Source organism: Siphateles boraxobius, unplaced genomic scaffold, assembly GCF_051911475.1.
Source record: "Siphateles boraxobius isolate OS27281-9 unplaced genomic scaffold, OSU_SipBor_1 46, whole genome shotgun sequence".
In the NCBI taxonomy this organism is placed as follows: domain Eukaryota; kingdom Metazoa; phylum Chordata; class Actinopteri; order Cypriniformes; family Leuciscidae; genus Siphateles; species Siphateles boraxobius.
Window position 1 is genome coordinate 16,817,772 of NW_027509097.1, and position 14,922 is coordinate 16,832,693.

Here is a 14,922-nt window from a genome sequence, read left to right on the forward strand (position 1 = left end):
TGTTATAAAATAAGATTTTAGACATAAGGCGAAATTACCATTTGCAGCACTGGCATTTAAATTTAAAAACTATCACGTGATTAAAAAACATAACTCAGTGTATGTAACAGTTACAGTAAATTAAAAGGGCATTAGTGTCGAATTAATGTTTCTTTTGTGGCGTGAATATCTTCTGTTAAGTCAGCTGAGACAAGGCTGAGACTACGATGGACGGTAGACGTACAACATATCCCAATATCCTTTGCTCTAAGGAAAATCCCATCTCGCGAGAATATGGGTTCTTCAAAAGACAGTTTTTTCCAATAGTCTTGTTTTTGTTTTTGTTTTGTTCACCGTTGCAACGTCGATGATTTGACGTCTACTTGTAAGTTAACGGATTTTACATGTCAGTGTGGTTTATCAGAAGAGCTAGAACGTAAATACGGAAGTTGATGTCTTTTGTTCGCAGGTCTTTTTATCGCCAGAGATGGGAATGTTTCCATAGCGGAGGAAGCAAACGGTTTCCAGCTAACTGTCCAGATAAATCTTCTTTTATCTACATATAGCAGTCTTCAACAGCCATTTACACTTAAAAATGGGTTCAATACTGAGTCGAAGGATTGCTGGAGTTGAAGACATCGATATTCAAGCCAATTCAGCGTACAGATATCCCCCAAAATCAGGTAAAATGTCACTTAACGTTACGTAAAATGTTAACTTCTAATGTGCACTCATAGACCGTTACCTATTCTTTATGTTTTTTACATTTTGTACTTTTACATCTCCCAAATCTGTTCTTTTCTGTATTTACTGTAATGTCTCATGTTTTCAGCTTATGAAATCTACTTTGGCAGCGTTTGACTTATCTAATGTGTGTAGAGAAAATAAACTTATTTAATTTAACGTTAGTGTCAACTCTTTCTAGTGTCCACATCCATCCTAGATAATAATCTCCTTAATGTCTTTTTATTGCAGGAAATTATTTCACCAGTCATTTTTTCATGGGAGGAGAAAAGTTTGACACACCCCATCCAGAGGGATATCTTTTTGGGGAAAATATGGATTTGAATTTCCTTGGCAACAGACCTGTGCAGGTGACCAAAATGAAACCTCCGCCTCAAAACTTTCAAGAGTCCGACACTTTGTCATCCTCACACATAGGTTTTTGTCCTATTTTCCACAGTTTCCCTATGTGACGCCAGCACCACATGAGCCTGTTAAGACGCTGAGGAGTTTGGTGAACATCAGGAAGGATTCTTTACGACTTGTCAGGTTTATTGTGAATATAGTCATGGCTTGAAGGTGTTGCTGATGATGTCACAATGTTTTTAACTATTTGCTGAAATAAGAGAGCCGTGACAACACACTTTTGCTTTTCTAATTTTGCAGGTATAAGGATGATTCTGACAGCACACCAGAGGACACAGGCGATCCCAAGGTCCTTTACAGCGTTGAATTCTGCTTTGATACTGATGCCAGAGTGGCTATTACATTATACTGTCAAGCCTTTGAGGAGTTTGCCAATGGGATGGCAATGTAAGTTTCCACTGAGTAGTATATTGTGTAAAGTTTCTGCAGAATGATGCTAAATCAGCGAGTCTGTTGTGCTCACTTTTGAAGCTAAGTGAATTTCTTACAGGAAAAAAAATTAGATCTGTAGAAATTTGAGTGTCTTGTGATTGATAGCCTCAATTGCTTTAAAGTCCCATTTAAGCCATTTGATCCTAAAGAAACATAACCCATTGGCATCTAGACAACAGCTTTCTTGAAAACAGTGGCACTTGGTCTAAATTGAAAATCTTTTGACCAATCTTTTTCTCCTTGGTCTAAATTTGTTAACACCTTTGGCCAAAAATGACCAGCCTTTTAAAAATTGCTTGTAATTTGCTCATTATGCTATATTATCACCAAATATAAGTTTTGTCAACTTATTAATTTTCTTTCAGTAAGAACATGTTTTGTATTTATTTTTGAAACTGATTGATTGCAGGCTTCATTGATCTGAGCATCATTGATCTGAGGATAAAGTTCATCTCTGTGAAAAAGAAAGCCTGTAACACTCAAAATTGTTTGTTTGTTTGTTTATTTACATGAACATGCGTGCGTGCGTGTGCGCAGTAATGCGAGTTTCCAACAAAAAAAGTAAAAAAATTATCTCAATTTTGGGAAGTATAGTTATACCTTGTGTGAGTGAAGTCAGTACATTTTAATCCAATGCGATAACATTACAATTTTCGGGGAAAAGAAAATCTCAACAACATAAGGGTTTAGCGCTTTTACATTGGTCACCGTGTTTGAAATGTACATTAGTAGTAACTGATACCTTCAGTTATGCTCAGACTTGTTGGTGATGATCACTACAATTTTTTTTTTTAAAGATACAGCCCCAAGAGCCCTTCAATGGTGTCTGAGATGGTCCATTATAAGAGAGGGATTAATCAGCAATTTTGTCTGCCATCCTTCAAGATTGATTTCACCAAATGGAAGCCTGAAGAGGTGATTGTTTTTGTAGAGACTCATTATTTGCATCAGTGCCATCTCATCAAGGCCTTTTCAGCTGTATTGATTTTAAAAGAACTATGTAAACAAAAAACTGTTGTGTATAGTTAGATGTTTCATGAATTTTTTTAATTAAACATTTATATTTATCTGTAGCTGAACTTTGATCTGGACAAAGGCGTTTTCCCTTTGGTGATCCAAGCAATAGTGGATGATGGAGATGGTTGGTGAAAAATGTTGATCATAAAATCAGTTATAATTCTGTAATATCATTACTCACCGTTTTCTCTCATTTTATTTTCTGTTACAGATGTTACCGGGCATGCACATGTTCTTTTGGCAGCTTTTGAAAGGGTGTGTATTGATTGGGATTTGTTTTCTGCTCAAGAATGTCAGCTGGTCTGAAAACTCGCAAGCATTCGGTCATGTTTTATAATATTGAGTAAGTCATTAACCAGGCAGACTTTTATGGAGTCAGTTTGGGATTCATGAATCTCAACCCTGGACTCATGGAATTTTTTTTCTTTCTTTTTTTTCCTGCTTTTTCTTCATCAGGCATTGGAAAAGGTTTATAAAATCTTGAAAGTCATGGTCAAAAGTTAATTGATCAAAATGAGTTGTGGAACCCTGGAAAATGCTTTGTAGCCAATGTAGAAAATAAAAGTAGACAGAATCAACATAATTTATTTAGATTTATTGCATAGAACAAAAGTTCCCGTGCATCATACAAAGTTTCAGACATTTTTATTAACACGGCATAGTCAGTCTAAAATATGATGTTTAAAAGTAGTGCATTAATATGTCTTCACAGATTTAAGAAAAATAAACTTTTAATAACTTTTATCTTAAAGGTGCTCAGAGCGATGTCACACGTTTTTTAGGCCAAAACATTTTTTGTCACATACAACAAACATCTCCTCACTATCCGCTAGCTGCCTGTCCCCTGAACACACTGTAAAAAAACACGGTCTCTGCAGACACCCCAGGCTCCACAAACGGCAACAAAAACAAACTGGGCTAACCCGCACCACAAAACATAACAAACTGTCCCAGCCAGTAACCGATAAGAAGGATTTGGAGGTGGGGTTTGGGGGGTTAGTGCGCGGATGAGGAGGAGGGAGGGTCTAGCCAGCCTTCGTTTTGTTTGACAATACTTTAAACGTCAACAAGAAGTGATGTCACCCGACATCGCTTAGAGCACCTTTAATTCGAAGAGATTTGATTAAACTTGCTTAATTTTAATCACGTTGCTGATGTAAATATGATGTTAAATGTTGTCTACGGTAATAAAACATTATTTTTCCGAACAGTACTAATATTTTTTAATGGAAATAGCCATCTCCCAATAAGATAAAAGTTTAATTTTGATCTCTCACTATCTTGGTGCACAAATTATTATTTATTTTTTTACCTTGCCAGCTTGTTCTGTTGTTTTTATTATACTAGTACTATGTGTATTCCCTCATTTACAGCATGTTGATGGCAGTTTCTCAGTGAAGCCTTTGAAACAGAAGCAAATCGTAAGTATTTTGGCAGCTCATATTTCTAATTATTAAATGTAAGGGTGTGATATTTGTGCCTTGTAGTAACAGAACTATCTTACTATCCAATATGTCTGTTTGTGGCTATATGATTGTGTTTTTTAATTGGATCCCTCATTAATCAGACAGATTGAAAGCTTTGATTCATTTACTCATGCATTCTTATGTCACTTCATGAAAAAGATAATGATCATTTTGATCTTTGATGTGGGGTTTCCCCAGCCCATAATCTGCATTTCACTTACGTGTCGTATGCTCATCTTTTAGGTGGATCGTGTGAGCTATCTGCTGCAGGAGATTTACGGCATTGAAAACCGGAACAATCTGGAGACAAAGGTAAATCATGTCACTACGACAGAGAATTTAAGGCAAAAGAGATGATGTGCCTGACTGGTACCTGGTAATACAATATCCATCCTGCCATTTCCTGTGTCTGATTTCATGTACTATTTTTTTCTTTGTCTCCTCTCTTCAGTCAACAGAGGATGAGAACAGTGACAACAGCAGCGAGTGTGTGGTTTGTTTATCAGACCTTCGTGACACACTGATTCTCCCTTGCAGGCACCTGTGTCTGTGCAATGCCTGTGCTGACACACTGCGTTACCAGGCCAACAACTGCCCTATCTGCAGACTGCGTAAGTGCTCATTAATCAATGCCTGAGGTTCCTTTATTGTTCCCCCATTATTATTCAGATTTGTTCCACTAAATGAGTCGAACCTTTAAAGTGGGTATGGCCATAAAGATAAAAGGCTGAGAGATTTTTTTTTTTAATCTGATATGGACTGATTTACCATTGTGCCTTTATTCCCCTTTTCATTGTTCTTTTTAGAGATGAATAGTCAGTCCCTCGTGCATCATTGATCTCGCACGCAGTGCAGATCATGTGACTGTTGAAGAACAGTGCCATCTGCTGGAGTTGTCATGTAATAATGATTATTAGGTTTAGTAGTATGGGGCTTTTCATATGTAGTGAGTTTATGTTTAGGGGCATTTTGTTCATATGAGTTATATGTAGTGAATTTATTATTATTTTCCTGAGGAAAAGTTATATCCTTGCTATATCATTTAAGCAGAAACATGCTAATAAGAAACTATATAACAGGACTGCTGTGACTTGGCCAAGCTTTTGTGTACTTGTGTAAAGAATGTTGCTGCTCTATAGAACTTCTGCACTGAGAGAATGTGCACTGATTTTGCTTCAACAGTAAGACCAGCTGTCCAAATATTTACCCCCATTTTGTAGCCAAATGAATCTGGTAACACTAAAGCATGTCTAATGTGAAGATGCAGCACCTGTGTTTGTTTATGCACACTGCATTTGTGTCCTTTTTCCCCCCACATGACCTTCCTTTCTGCTGTCACTGCCCCAGCATTCAGAGCCCTGCTCCAGATCCGAGCCGTGAGGAAGAAAACAGCCGCCGCTCTTTCCCCGGTTTCCTTTAGCCCAGTGCTGTCCCAAAGCTCTGACCATACTGAGCATTCGGTAAAATTCACAATCATATTTCATCCTGTACTCAAATTATTAATACTTGATGGATCCGTTTTAACTGCGTTGCTACAGAAGTATTGATTTTGTCCAGTGGAATTTTGCTTCGTATTTGACTCCAGTCCAGGAGCTTTAGGTTTCAGTGGCACATAAACCAGTATATTGGACAAATATGGTTTCCATTTTCTTGGCATATGGCGACACTTAAACCACTGTTCAAATGTTTGGGGTCTGTAAGGTTTTTTAAAAGAAGTCTCTTATGCTCACCAGGTCTGCATTTATTTGATCAGAAATACAGGAAAAACAGTTATATTGTGAAAATGTTATTCTGATTTAAATAACTGTTTACTGTTTTAATATATTTTTAAAATGTAATTTACTACTGATGGCAACGCTGAATTTTCAGCATAATCACTCCAGTCTTCAGTCACATGATTAATTTGAAATAAAAATAAAATAAAAATGTCTTTACTGTCACTATTGATCAACTTACTTAATGTACAATTTTATATAATAAAAGTATTAATTTCTTAAATAAAATAAAAAAAACTTAATAACCCCAAGCTGGTAGGTGAGGTTTATGTTGCCAGACAAACTTCTTTAAAAAAAATAAAAGCACTAAATCCTTTTAATTATATATGGAAATAAGTCTGAAGTTTACTTTCTTATTGAATCTCAGAATGCCGACAACATCCCTCCCGGCTACGAGCCCATCTCCCTGCTTGAAGCACTGAACGGGGTGCAACCCATGTCCCCTTCAATCCCATCAGCACCTCTCTATGAGGAGATCCAATTTTCGGGGGAGATGGGAGATCCCCTCAACCTGACTGGGCGGCAGCAAAACGCAGATCCCGCATCAATGAAGGGCAAAGGTAGCAAGTCACCAGACGGGTAAGTTACTATTGTGAAAATACTCTCTGAAAATGCTCAAGTAATGTTTTTTTTTTTTCTAGTGATACTGTATGTGTGATGTTTCCAGGTCTACACGTTCTCCCTCGTCCCCCATACAGGAGGAGGAAGATGAGGAGAGAATGTCAGAACTCTCAGATACCCAACCTCCGTCTGTTCTGCCTTGCAGTCTCAGTCCCACTGAGGTCAGACACTATCACTTCCTTACCTGCATTTGTTAAATGATGCCCTCTGACAAGCCAGAAAATGGTAACACTTTATTTTAAGGTGCCGTACAGTAGATACACGTTACATGAACTAACGTATAGTAAGCATATACGCCTAAACCAAGCCCTAACCCTATAGTAAGTACATGTAGTTAATTAATATTACTCAGTGCTTTGAAATTACACTATTACAACGTCACCTTAAAATAAAGTGTCAGCCAGTGAGCTAATGGCTTTTATTCAACAGGAACAGCAAAAAGAAACTACTATATTTTACGAACATAGTTTTTATACTCTTGGTATTAAAATGACCTTTCTGAGGGTCTGTGACAAACACTTGTACAATAGTTTCTTTAAAAATGTATTTCCTCTAAACATTTGTTGCGTGTGTGATTTGAATGAGCTGATCATGTATTGCTGATCATGGATTAGTTTTGCATAGATCTGTTGGTTTTATTTAACTAGTGGCATGTGACTGATAAAAAATGCAAACTAGTGTTGTGTTAGTATATAATTTCCCAGTACCTATAAAAACTGCTCATTTATTTTATTTCCTAAAAGGCCACAGCAGAGGGTGTGTCCACCAATCCTGGTTTCCCAAATTCAGGTAAGCAAACTCAATGTGCAAATCTGCATTAAAATGTCAGTAATGCAAGCCTTCAAAAAACATGGGCAACGGTAATGCGGCAATACAAATAAAATATATTATATATTTTATACTGTATGATATAAAATGTATAATATGAACATTCTGACTGAGTCTTGTCAGGCTTTGGTGTTGGAGAAGAAACGATGTTAATCATGTCATGTTGGCAGGTTCAGACAGCAGATCACTGAGTGTGTCTGTGAGTGAAATTCTACAGGACTGCCACAGCGAGCGCAGCAGCCTGAGCCGGACAGAAAGTGACCCCTCAGCAGATCTCGCCCTGCCTGGTGAGCCGCTAACACACACTCCGTACTCCACAATCCTCATTGACACTCTTATTTAGTCTGCCAAAACTCATATTATAGGAATAGTTCCTTTGAGTCCACTTCCATGTCCTGATAAACCCTTGTACTGTTGACTTTGAGAAAATGCAAAATAGTAAAGTTGGAGAAGCAAGTTTTTCAGCATGCTTGGCAGAACTAATGCTGTGCTGTGTGAACCTTCTCTATTATTGCTGCAGCTTTGCCCAGCAATTTTTACCCAGTAAAGCATCTCTTGAAATGGATTTTTACTGTTCTCTTACAGTATCATTTACTTGCCTTCTACACACTAGCAAATTCTCAAGTGAATTACTTAAAGTTCCCCGTAGTCAAAATGACATATTTAAAAGTTTTTTCCTGTAAAAAAAAATTCTTCATGCCTTAATATAGCTTAAATGTAACTCTACATCCCTGCTTCATCTAATATACACGGAACCATGAATATGCTAATTAGCCCCACCTCCACTCACACACAGCAGCTCAGAGATTCACTCGCTCAACTTACTGAGGTAAACGCAGCACAATGGTATCGCTCTTTACAACATCGGACACATAGCGGTTATTAATATGATTAGCCTTTTGCTTGACTATGTTATCAATCGGCTAATAATGTGTTAACTGACAGATTCTGTGGACAGTAGGGTTGGGCGGAATTTCGGTAATATCGTATACTGCGGGGTCTTAAAATAGCAACGGTATCCGTTTCAATACCGTCATTACAGGCACTTAAATATAATATATAAATATAATTTATTCAATGCCTAAAAATGCTTATGTAGTTGTCATCAAGTGACAGTGTGGAGGAGAAAGAGAGAGAGAGAGAAGGGAGAGGCGGTAAATACTGACGAGGCAATTTGTAAATGTTGCAATAAAAAAGGTGACCGCGAGACATTGACCACTTAATTAAGTTTCATTTTGTAAAAGGCCTTTCTTTAAAGTGAATTTCGTTTTGTATAAATTGTATCTTAATTTTAATAATTTTTTTATCAACCAATTGCCTGGATTTAATAAATAAGAATCAAATATAGCAGACAACATAATCATGACATGATCGTGCGCTGGCGCGCCGCGGTCACTTGCATTGATATCTCATCATAAATTAACCGAAACTCAGTGTATGCCTCACAGACATGACAGATAGGCCTATATCTAAATAAAGCTTGAAATTTCATTAAACGAAACAATTCAAAACGAAAAGAAATAGGCCACTCGCTGATTATTTAATCCATGATGTGCATTTCTCTCTATGCGCGTTCGTATGGAAATGGCGATCATCAAATTAAACGAAACTATTCAAAACGAAAAGAAATAGGCTAGCCTACTCTCTGATTATGTAATCCATGATGTGCATTTCTCTCTATCGTTCTCTATGGAGATGGCGATTCGTCAATTTCTCTAAACGAAACAATTCAAAAGGAAAAGAAATATAGGCAGCATACTCTCTGATTAATCCATGATGTGCATTTCTCATAGGCGCGTTCACTACGGAGATATCAATCGTCAGTTTCTTTAAACGAAACAATTCAAAACGAAAAGAAAAAGGCTGGCCTATACCTTCTGATTATGTAATCCATGATTTGCATTTCTCTCTATATATACGCGTTAACTAGGAGATGGCGATCGTCAACTTAATCTTTGCAGCACTGACAGAAAAGTTGTATTAATAAAAATCAATGGACACGTGTCACCGGATTTACAAATGCACTTCTTGCATGTTGCTTGTTAATTTAATTTAAATTAATTAATAAAATAATTAAATATTATTGTCCCATTTTTGCTCATTTATAAATAGTATTTATATCTACCACCCCCTCAGCACCTGGGTTATAAAATTATTTGGCTCCACCATATTATAACGGCCCACGTATTAAAAATATTCGAGTCTAAATAGGGCTACGGCTCATATTACATTTAATGCCGTCAGCCGGGATCAGCCACAACGTGCACGGGTTGGCCTTGATTTTTGTTTGTTTTTTTTTGCCCGACCTGGTATTCAGTTTCTGATGGTGTAGGCACAAGCCAACAGTTTGGTGACGCTGTCTGAGCCTTATGTCATAATTTTTAATTAGTCACGGTAATACCGTATACCCCGGTAAAATAGGGAGGAGGTTTGACGGTATCAAAATTTGGATACCGCTCAAGCTTAGTGGACAGGTGTCATTTCAGACCCTTCATTTCTTTGTAAGTGGGCACACTTACAAAATCAGCAGGGGATCAAATAATTATTTCCCCCACTGTAGATCACTGCAGATCACTGCGGAGAAAATACTCCGCAGTGGTGTTGACTTGAATTTGAATTTGCACATGGTTTGTCTGAAAGCAAATTAAACACCACATACAGTAGACGTATAAAAAACATTAAAAACTTGATTTTCACCACATGGGGATTTTAAGATGTACTTAATAGGGGTGTAAATATTTCCTCTGACTATTTGTGATTCTTGATGTAAAATTGTGATTCTTGATGTAAATTCTTGATGTAATCAGTTCTATTAGGTCATTTTAATTTAAAATAAATAGTTTAAAAATATGTTTCATACACAAATGTAACTGGAGGGGTAATTAACCACATAATGAATCTGAAACATATTTGAAACATTGAACGCATGTTTGCATTTTCAATAATTTTTAAAAAAATGTATTCTTTTATTTGAATTTAATTGTAGTCATTTAAACCACATTAAGTTAATAAATGCTTTGAAATTTCCTTCTTAAAGGGATAGTTCACCCAAAAATGAAAATTCTGTCAGTAATTACTCACCCTCATGTTGTTCCAACCCCCATAAGACTTTCGTTCATCTTCGAAACACTAAGATAGTTTTGATGAAATCTGAGAGCTGTTTCACTCCTTCATAGGCTTCTATGTAATTTCGTTCTGCTGGCCCAGAAAAGTTACTAAAAACTTTGTTAAAATAGTCCAAGTGACTACAGTGGCTCAACCTTTAAGTTTATCAAGCGACGAGAATACTTTTTGTGCGCAAAAACCTCCCAAAATAACGACTTTATTCAATTATTTATTTTCTTCTGTGTGGGCCTTTGATGTGAGTTCGCGAGAGCGCCTCGACGCATGCGCGAGAAATGAGAAGATGATGCTCATGATCATTTGATGGGAAAGTGTGAAAGGTAAGCCATTCTTTTTGCAGTATTGTTGAGGCACTTTTATGTTTTCTCGTTGGTTTCTCGCGATTTGGACATCCAGGAAATGCACACTTTAGAACCATTTTAAACACTACATTGAGACCCATCTGCTCCATCTTCTCAGTTCTTGCGCACGTGTTGTGGCGCTCTCGTGAAAACTTAAGGTTGAGCCACTGTAGTCACTTGGACTATTTTAACAATGTCTTTACTAACTTTTCTGGGCTGGCAGACGCAATTACATAGAAGCCTAAGAGGGAGTAAGCCAGCTCTCAGATTTCATCAAAAATATCTTAATTTGTGTTCTGAAGATGAACGAAGGTCTTATGGGGTTGGAACAACATGAGGGTGAGTAAATACTGACAGAATTTTCATTTTTGGGTGAACTATCCCTTTAAGACATCACTTTGATGAAGAAGAATATCTCTGCTATGGAAGTCCATTTTTACCACGTAAGGAAAAAGCAGCTTTAGTAAATCATAACCGTGAGGCCGTCTAACTCGATCCAATGGCGGTACTCGAATTAGCGGTGAAGGTCTTTGCGTGTTACTGTCTTTTCTCGCGGGAAAGTATTTTTGGTTAAATGCAATACATTTTCTCATATGTATTTTCTCCTTATTTCATCTGACTCCATAAATGAAAAGGCTTTAATGATATCTGTGCATCATTAAATGTGAGCGAATGTTTTACTATTCTTTTAAACTCTTGAATGCAAATATGTGTCAAAGTCAATTAGAATAATCAAATGTCACAATTTAATATGTCAGGTAAATGTATCATTATAATTTCATAATCAGTTCAAGGATAATCAATGCAAAACATCAAATGCTCTAGAACAAAGAGGAAAAAGTTTACCCGACAAGAAATGCGTGAGGCTGAGAGTCTCGCAACTCTCAGCCTCACGGGCCGATCTCAGATATAGAAAAGGCCCTGAGCTCTCGCTGCGTTTCATTATATACCCAGACCTCATTCAAATCTAAACATCATTCACAGTGGAAATTTACCTGTAAGTCACCATTTGCTAGCAGTGGAAAATTAGCATTCAGTCAAATGGTCGAAGGGGTTAACTCAAAGACACACCCTCCAGTACTGGAGGGTGTGGAAGATATTTCTAAACTTCCTAAGAACTTTATTACCTTTTGGGTTTACTTCTTTGGGAATGAGACATTTCAAATAATACCAAATATGTATAAAACTAGATGATAATCATTCACATTAAACCATTTAGATTCTTGTGTGAGTTTGGGAGATCTCTGCCAGGATGAAGAATGAAGGACAGAAATGTAGATTAGGATGAGGGAGGTGAGACCTTCGTCTCAATAGTGCATGAGGGGGAGTTCAAATGTTAATTTCCTTTGTTTTCTCAGAGAGTGGCCCTCTCTTAAAGTCCTTCAAGTTTTTCCAGTCTTACATAACTATAACATAAACAGACATAATTATGAAATAAAATATAAAATATCTAAATCATGAAATACTAAGTCGTCATTATTATAAGTTTAAATTAGGTCTGAAATAATGGAAATTATTACTGAAGTTGAAAGGTAAATTGAATGTCAATTATGACAAAAAAATGGCTTGATTGATTTTTGTCATTATTGTCTTTTTTATATCATAATTTAGACTTTCTATCTCATAAATCTCACAATTACTTAGTATCTCATAATTTTGACTTTTTGTGTCATAATTATGATTTACCAAAGCATGATTTCTTTACCCCTTTATGTGGCATAAATGGGCTTCTGTACTTATACTGTGTGTTTGCATGTGTAATGCTGTGCTGTCTCTTGACTCTATCTCTTTCTTACTCTAACTCGGCTTTGCTCTTAACGCACGTAGCGTCTGAGTCATGGTCCACTGCTGTAGAGGAATGTTGACTCTGGTAGGTCATCAATGTCATGAATAATTCACTGTTGTTTTCCTTTTTTTTCTGCCAGTCACTTTGTAAGAGTCAGTTCATAAGTTATTCATAAGTCACATTTAGAAAAGTTTGGACACGCCTTTTATACTTTTTCCACATTTTAGAATAATAGTAGACTCCATAAAACCATGAAATGGCACATGGATCAATGTAGACATGGTTTTGTAAGGGTGTGTTTACACTTGCCGGATTTGTTCTGCTAATGCGGTTCATTTGACCCCTGAAAAGATGGGTCTCGGTCCATTTTCAAACAAACTCTGGAGCGGTTCGACTGAAATATGAACAGAACACGGACCAAAAGCAGGATGTGATGTCACAAGAAGCCACTCCCTTAAAAAGACAGAATGCTCAGGCACATCTGTTTTGTCTCATTGTCACGATGTTGCCCATCACAGTTCAGTACAGGGATCAGAACCGTGTCTCCTCGCTCCAGATCTTCTTGCAGGAAGTCCTACCGCTGGTTTGACCTCTTTATGTTTTCTAAGCTCTTCGTGAGTTCTCAGCTGGTAAAAATACCATCATATGTACGCACATTCATTGACACATTTAGTCCAGCACACAGCATTGTCTTGGATGTACGTCAAGTTCTGGCGCGAAATATACGTCATAAAAGCCATTTTATTTTTGTTTGTTTATTTGTTTTGTATCTTAAGGTTCGGTTAGATTTCTTTTTTGTTCCGGATCAAGAGAACCGAACTACAAGTGTGAACACACCCTCAGTGTCAATCTATTAAACACACTTCTACACTATCTGGCCCGACTCATCCCTTTTAAATCAGGTGTAATTAAAGTTGTAAAGAACTCAAAAGGTTTTCATGAGAAAAATAAATGTATTAAGTGTTTCCAAAAGATTCTCTGCTCATTCTCACTTGTCCCACCTGTCTTCACCCTTCCTCAGGGTCATCAGAGTCCATAGAAAGCCTGAAGAGTCAGAGCACCAGCAGCTCCAGTCAGCCTCTGCTCTGCCTCCCCAGCACCGTCCGCATGGAAGATGAGCGTCTCGCTTCATAAACGTTTCATCAACCCGCTGTCTCAACCTCCACTACGCTATTCAATCTGTTCCCAATCCAACACACTAATTCAGACGATTACTTCTTATCACAATCAAAGTCTTATGTTGAAGAGTCCAAGACATTTCTCTGTGAAGTAGAAACATTACACAGGAGTTTAACGCACTAGCTTCTAGAAAACTTTATGAAGAAAAGACGTTTATAGGACCGTCATAGCTTTTGCTTTGAGAGTACAAAACTTTTGAATGGTTCAATTTCCTTTAATGGATGCCCAGCTTTCTTGAAGTATGCAGCTTCATGGTGTTTTATGACTGTGTACTTGATACGTTTTTATTGTTTTCTGTAATCAACAAATGAACACTAAGTGCATCAGATTGCAGTCTGATACTGACGCATACTATGATCAGTTACCCAGTTGAAGTAATCATCTATGTCTGTATCTTATATATTTGTTTTGTGCCTTACAGTACTGTGTTGGCTGTCCCTTCGTCCTCCCGTTGAAACATACAAAGTGGGAAGCTGTAGCACTTTTTGAAGCTTTAATGAGTAGTTTATAGAGGGATCTGCCATCATTTACAGTGACATATCTGATGCTTTTTAGTGAATTCACTGCTGCTTATCTATGTCAGGCGCCTTTAAAAGTTATGTATATTTGTATGTAGTCAAATCGTTTTATCATAAAGTGTTGTGCACTAATATGAGTCACTGTGGTTATTTTAAGGAATAAATTATATACAATTTTTTTCATGATCCTGCTGTTCTGGCACAAACCCTAATTCCAATGGCTACATCCAAGAAATATTAAAAATGAAGCAAAGCTTAATTACTAATTAGATAGATACAGTAGATGGATGGATATAGAGATAGATGAATAGTTAAGCGTATTGTATTGTAGAGACCATGTTTATCCAGATGATGGCAGTGTATTCACTATTTTAGTAATACGCTCGCTCATTTAGTCAGATGAGACGGCATTTAGTGTAGTTTCTCCTGTCACCTAAAGTATTTAGGTGTATTTATACCCAAATACAGCGCCCAACTTTGTGTAGGCGTGCTGAGAAAACGGTTTTATGACAATGTGGTATGTAAGCTGGACTTTGTGAAGAGAGGGCAGGTCTCAGGCGGGATGAGTGGCGCGCTCCTTTCGTTGCGCGTCACTGTTTTCATCTGTGCGCCTTTCTACTACACTTGGCGCGCGCGTATAGAATATAACCAACGACTTTCTAACGACTTAGGTATGAAGAAATGTTAAGACGAAAATTGAGTTCGCGA

General features: G+C 37.2%; 2 protein-coding genes across 5 annotated transcripts in view; one reads left to right on the forward strand and one right to left on the reverse strand.

The window, feature by feature from the left end:
• The window catches only part of shisa9a (shisa family member 9a), a 736,130-nt gene that overhangs the window by 170,085 nt on the left and 551,123 nt on the right, over window positions 1-14,922 (reverse strand). The window lies entirely within an intron of this gene.
• On the forward strand, window positions 189-14,346 carry mgrn1a (mahogunin, ring finger 1a). Of its 4 annotated transcripts, none has more exons than XM_077201080.1 (18): window positions 226-364; window positions 546-662; window positions 955-1,073; window positions 1,163-1,251; window positions 1,369-1,515; window positions 2,358-2,475; window positions 2,635-2,701; window positions 2,789-2,832; window positions 3,951-3,998; window positions 4,287-4,355; window positions 4,495-4,654; window positions 5,391-5,503; window positions 6,186-6,397; window positions 6,486-6,600; window positions 7,183-7,228; window positions 7,438-7,554; window positions 12,559-12,601; window positions 13,539-14,346. In XM_077201080.1, exons 2-17 carry the CDS (start codon window positions 575-577, stop codon window positions 12,594-12,596), a joined length of 1,590 nt encoding a protein of 529 aa, XP_077057195.1. In that variant the 5' UTR covers window positions 226-364; window positions 546-574; the 3' UTR covers window positions 12,597-12,601; window positions 13,539-14,346. The 4 variants fall into 4 exon arrangements, with proteins under 4 accessions (XP_077057192.1, XP_077057193.1, XP_077057195.1 ...); XM_077201079.1 differs by having other exon boundaries at window positions 251-364; window positions 449-662; XM_077201077.1 differs by lacking the exon at window positions 12,559-12,601 and having other exon boundaries at window positions 189-364; window positions 449-662.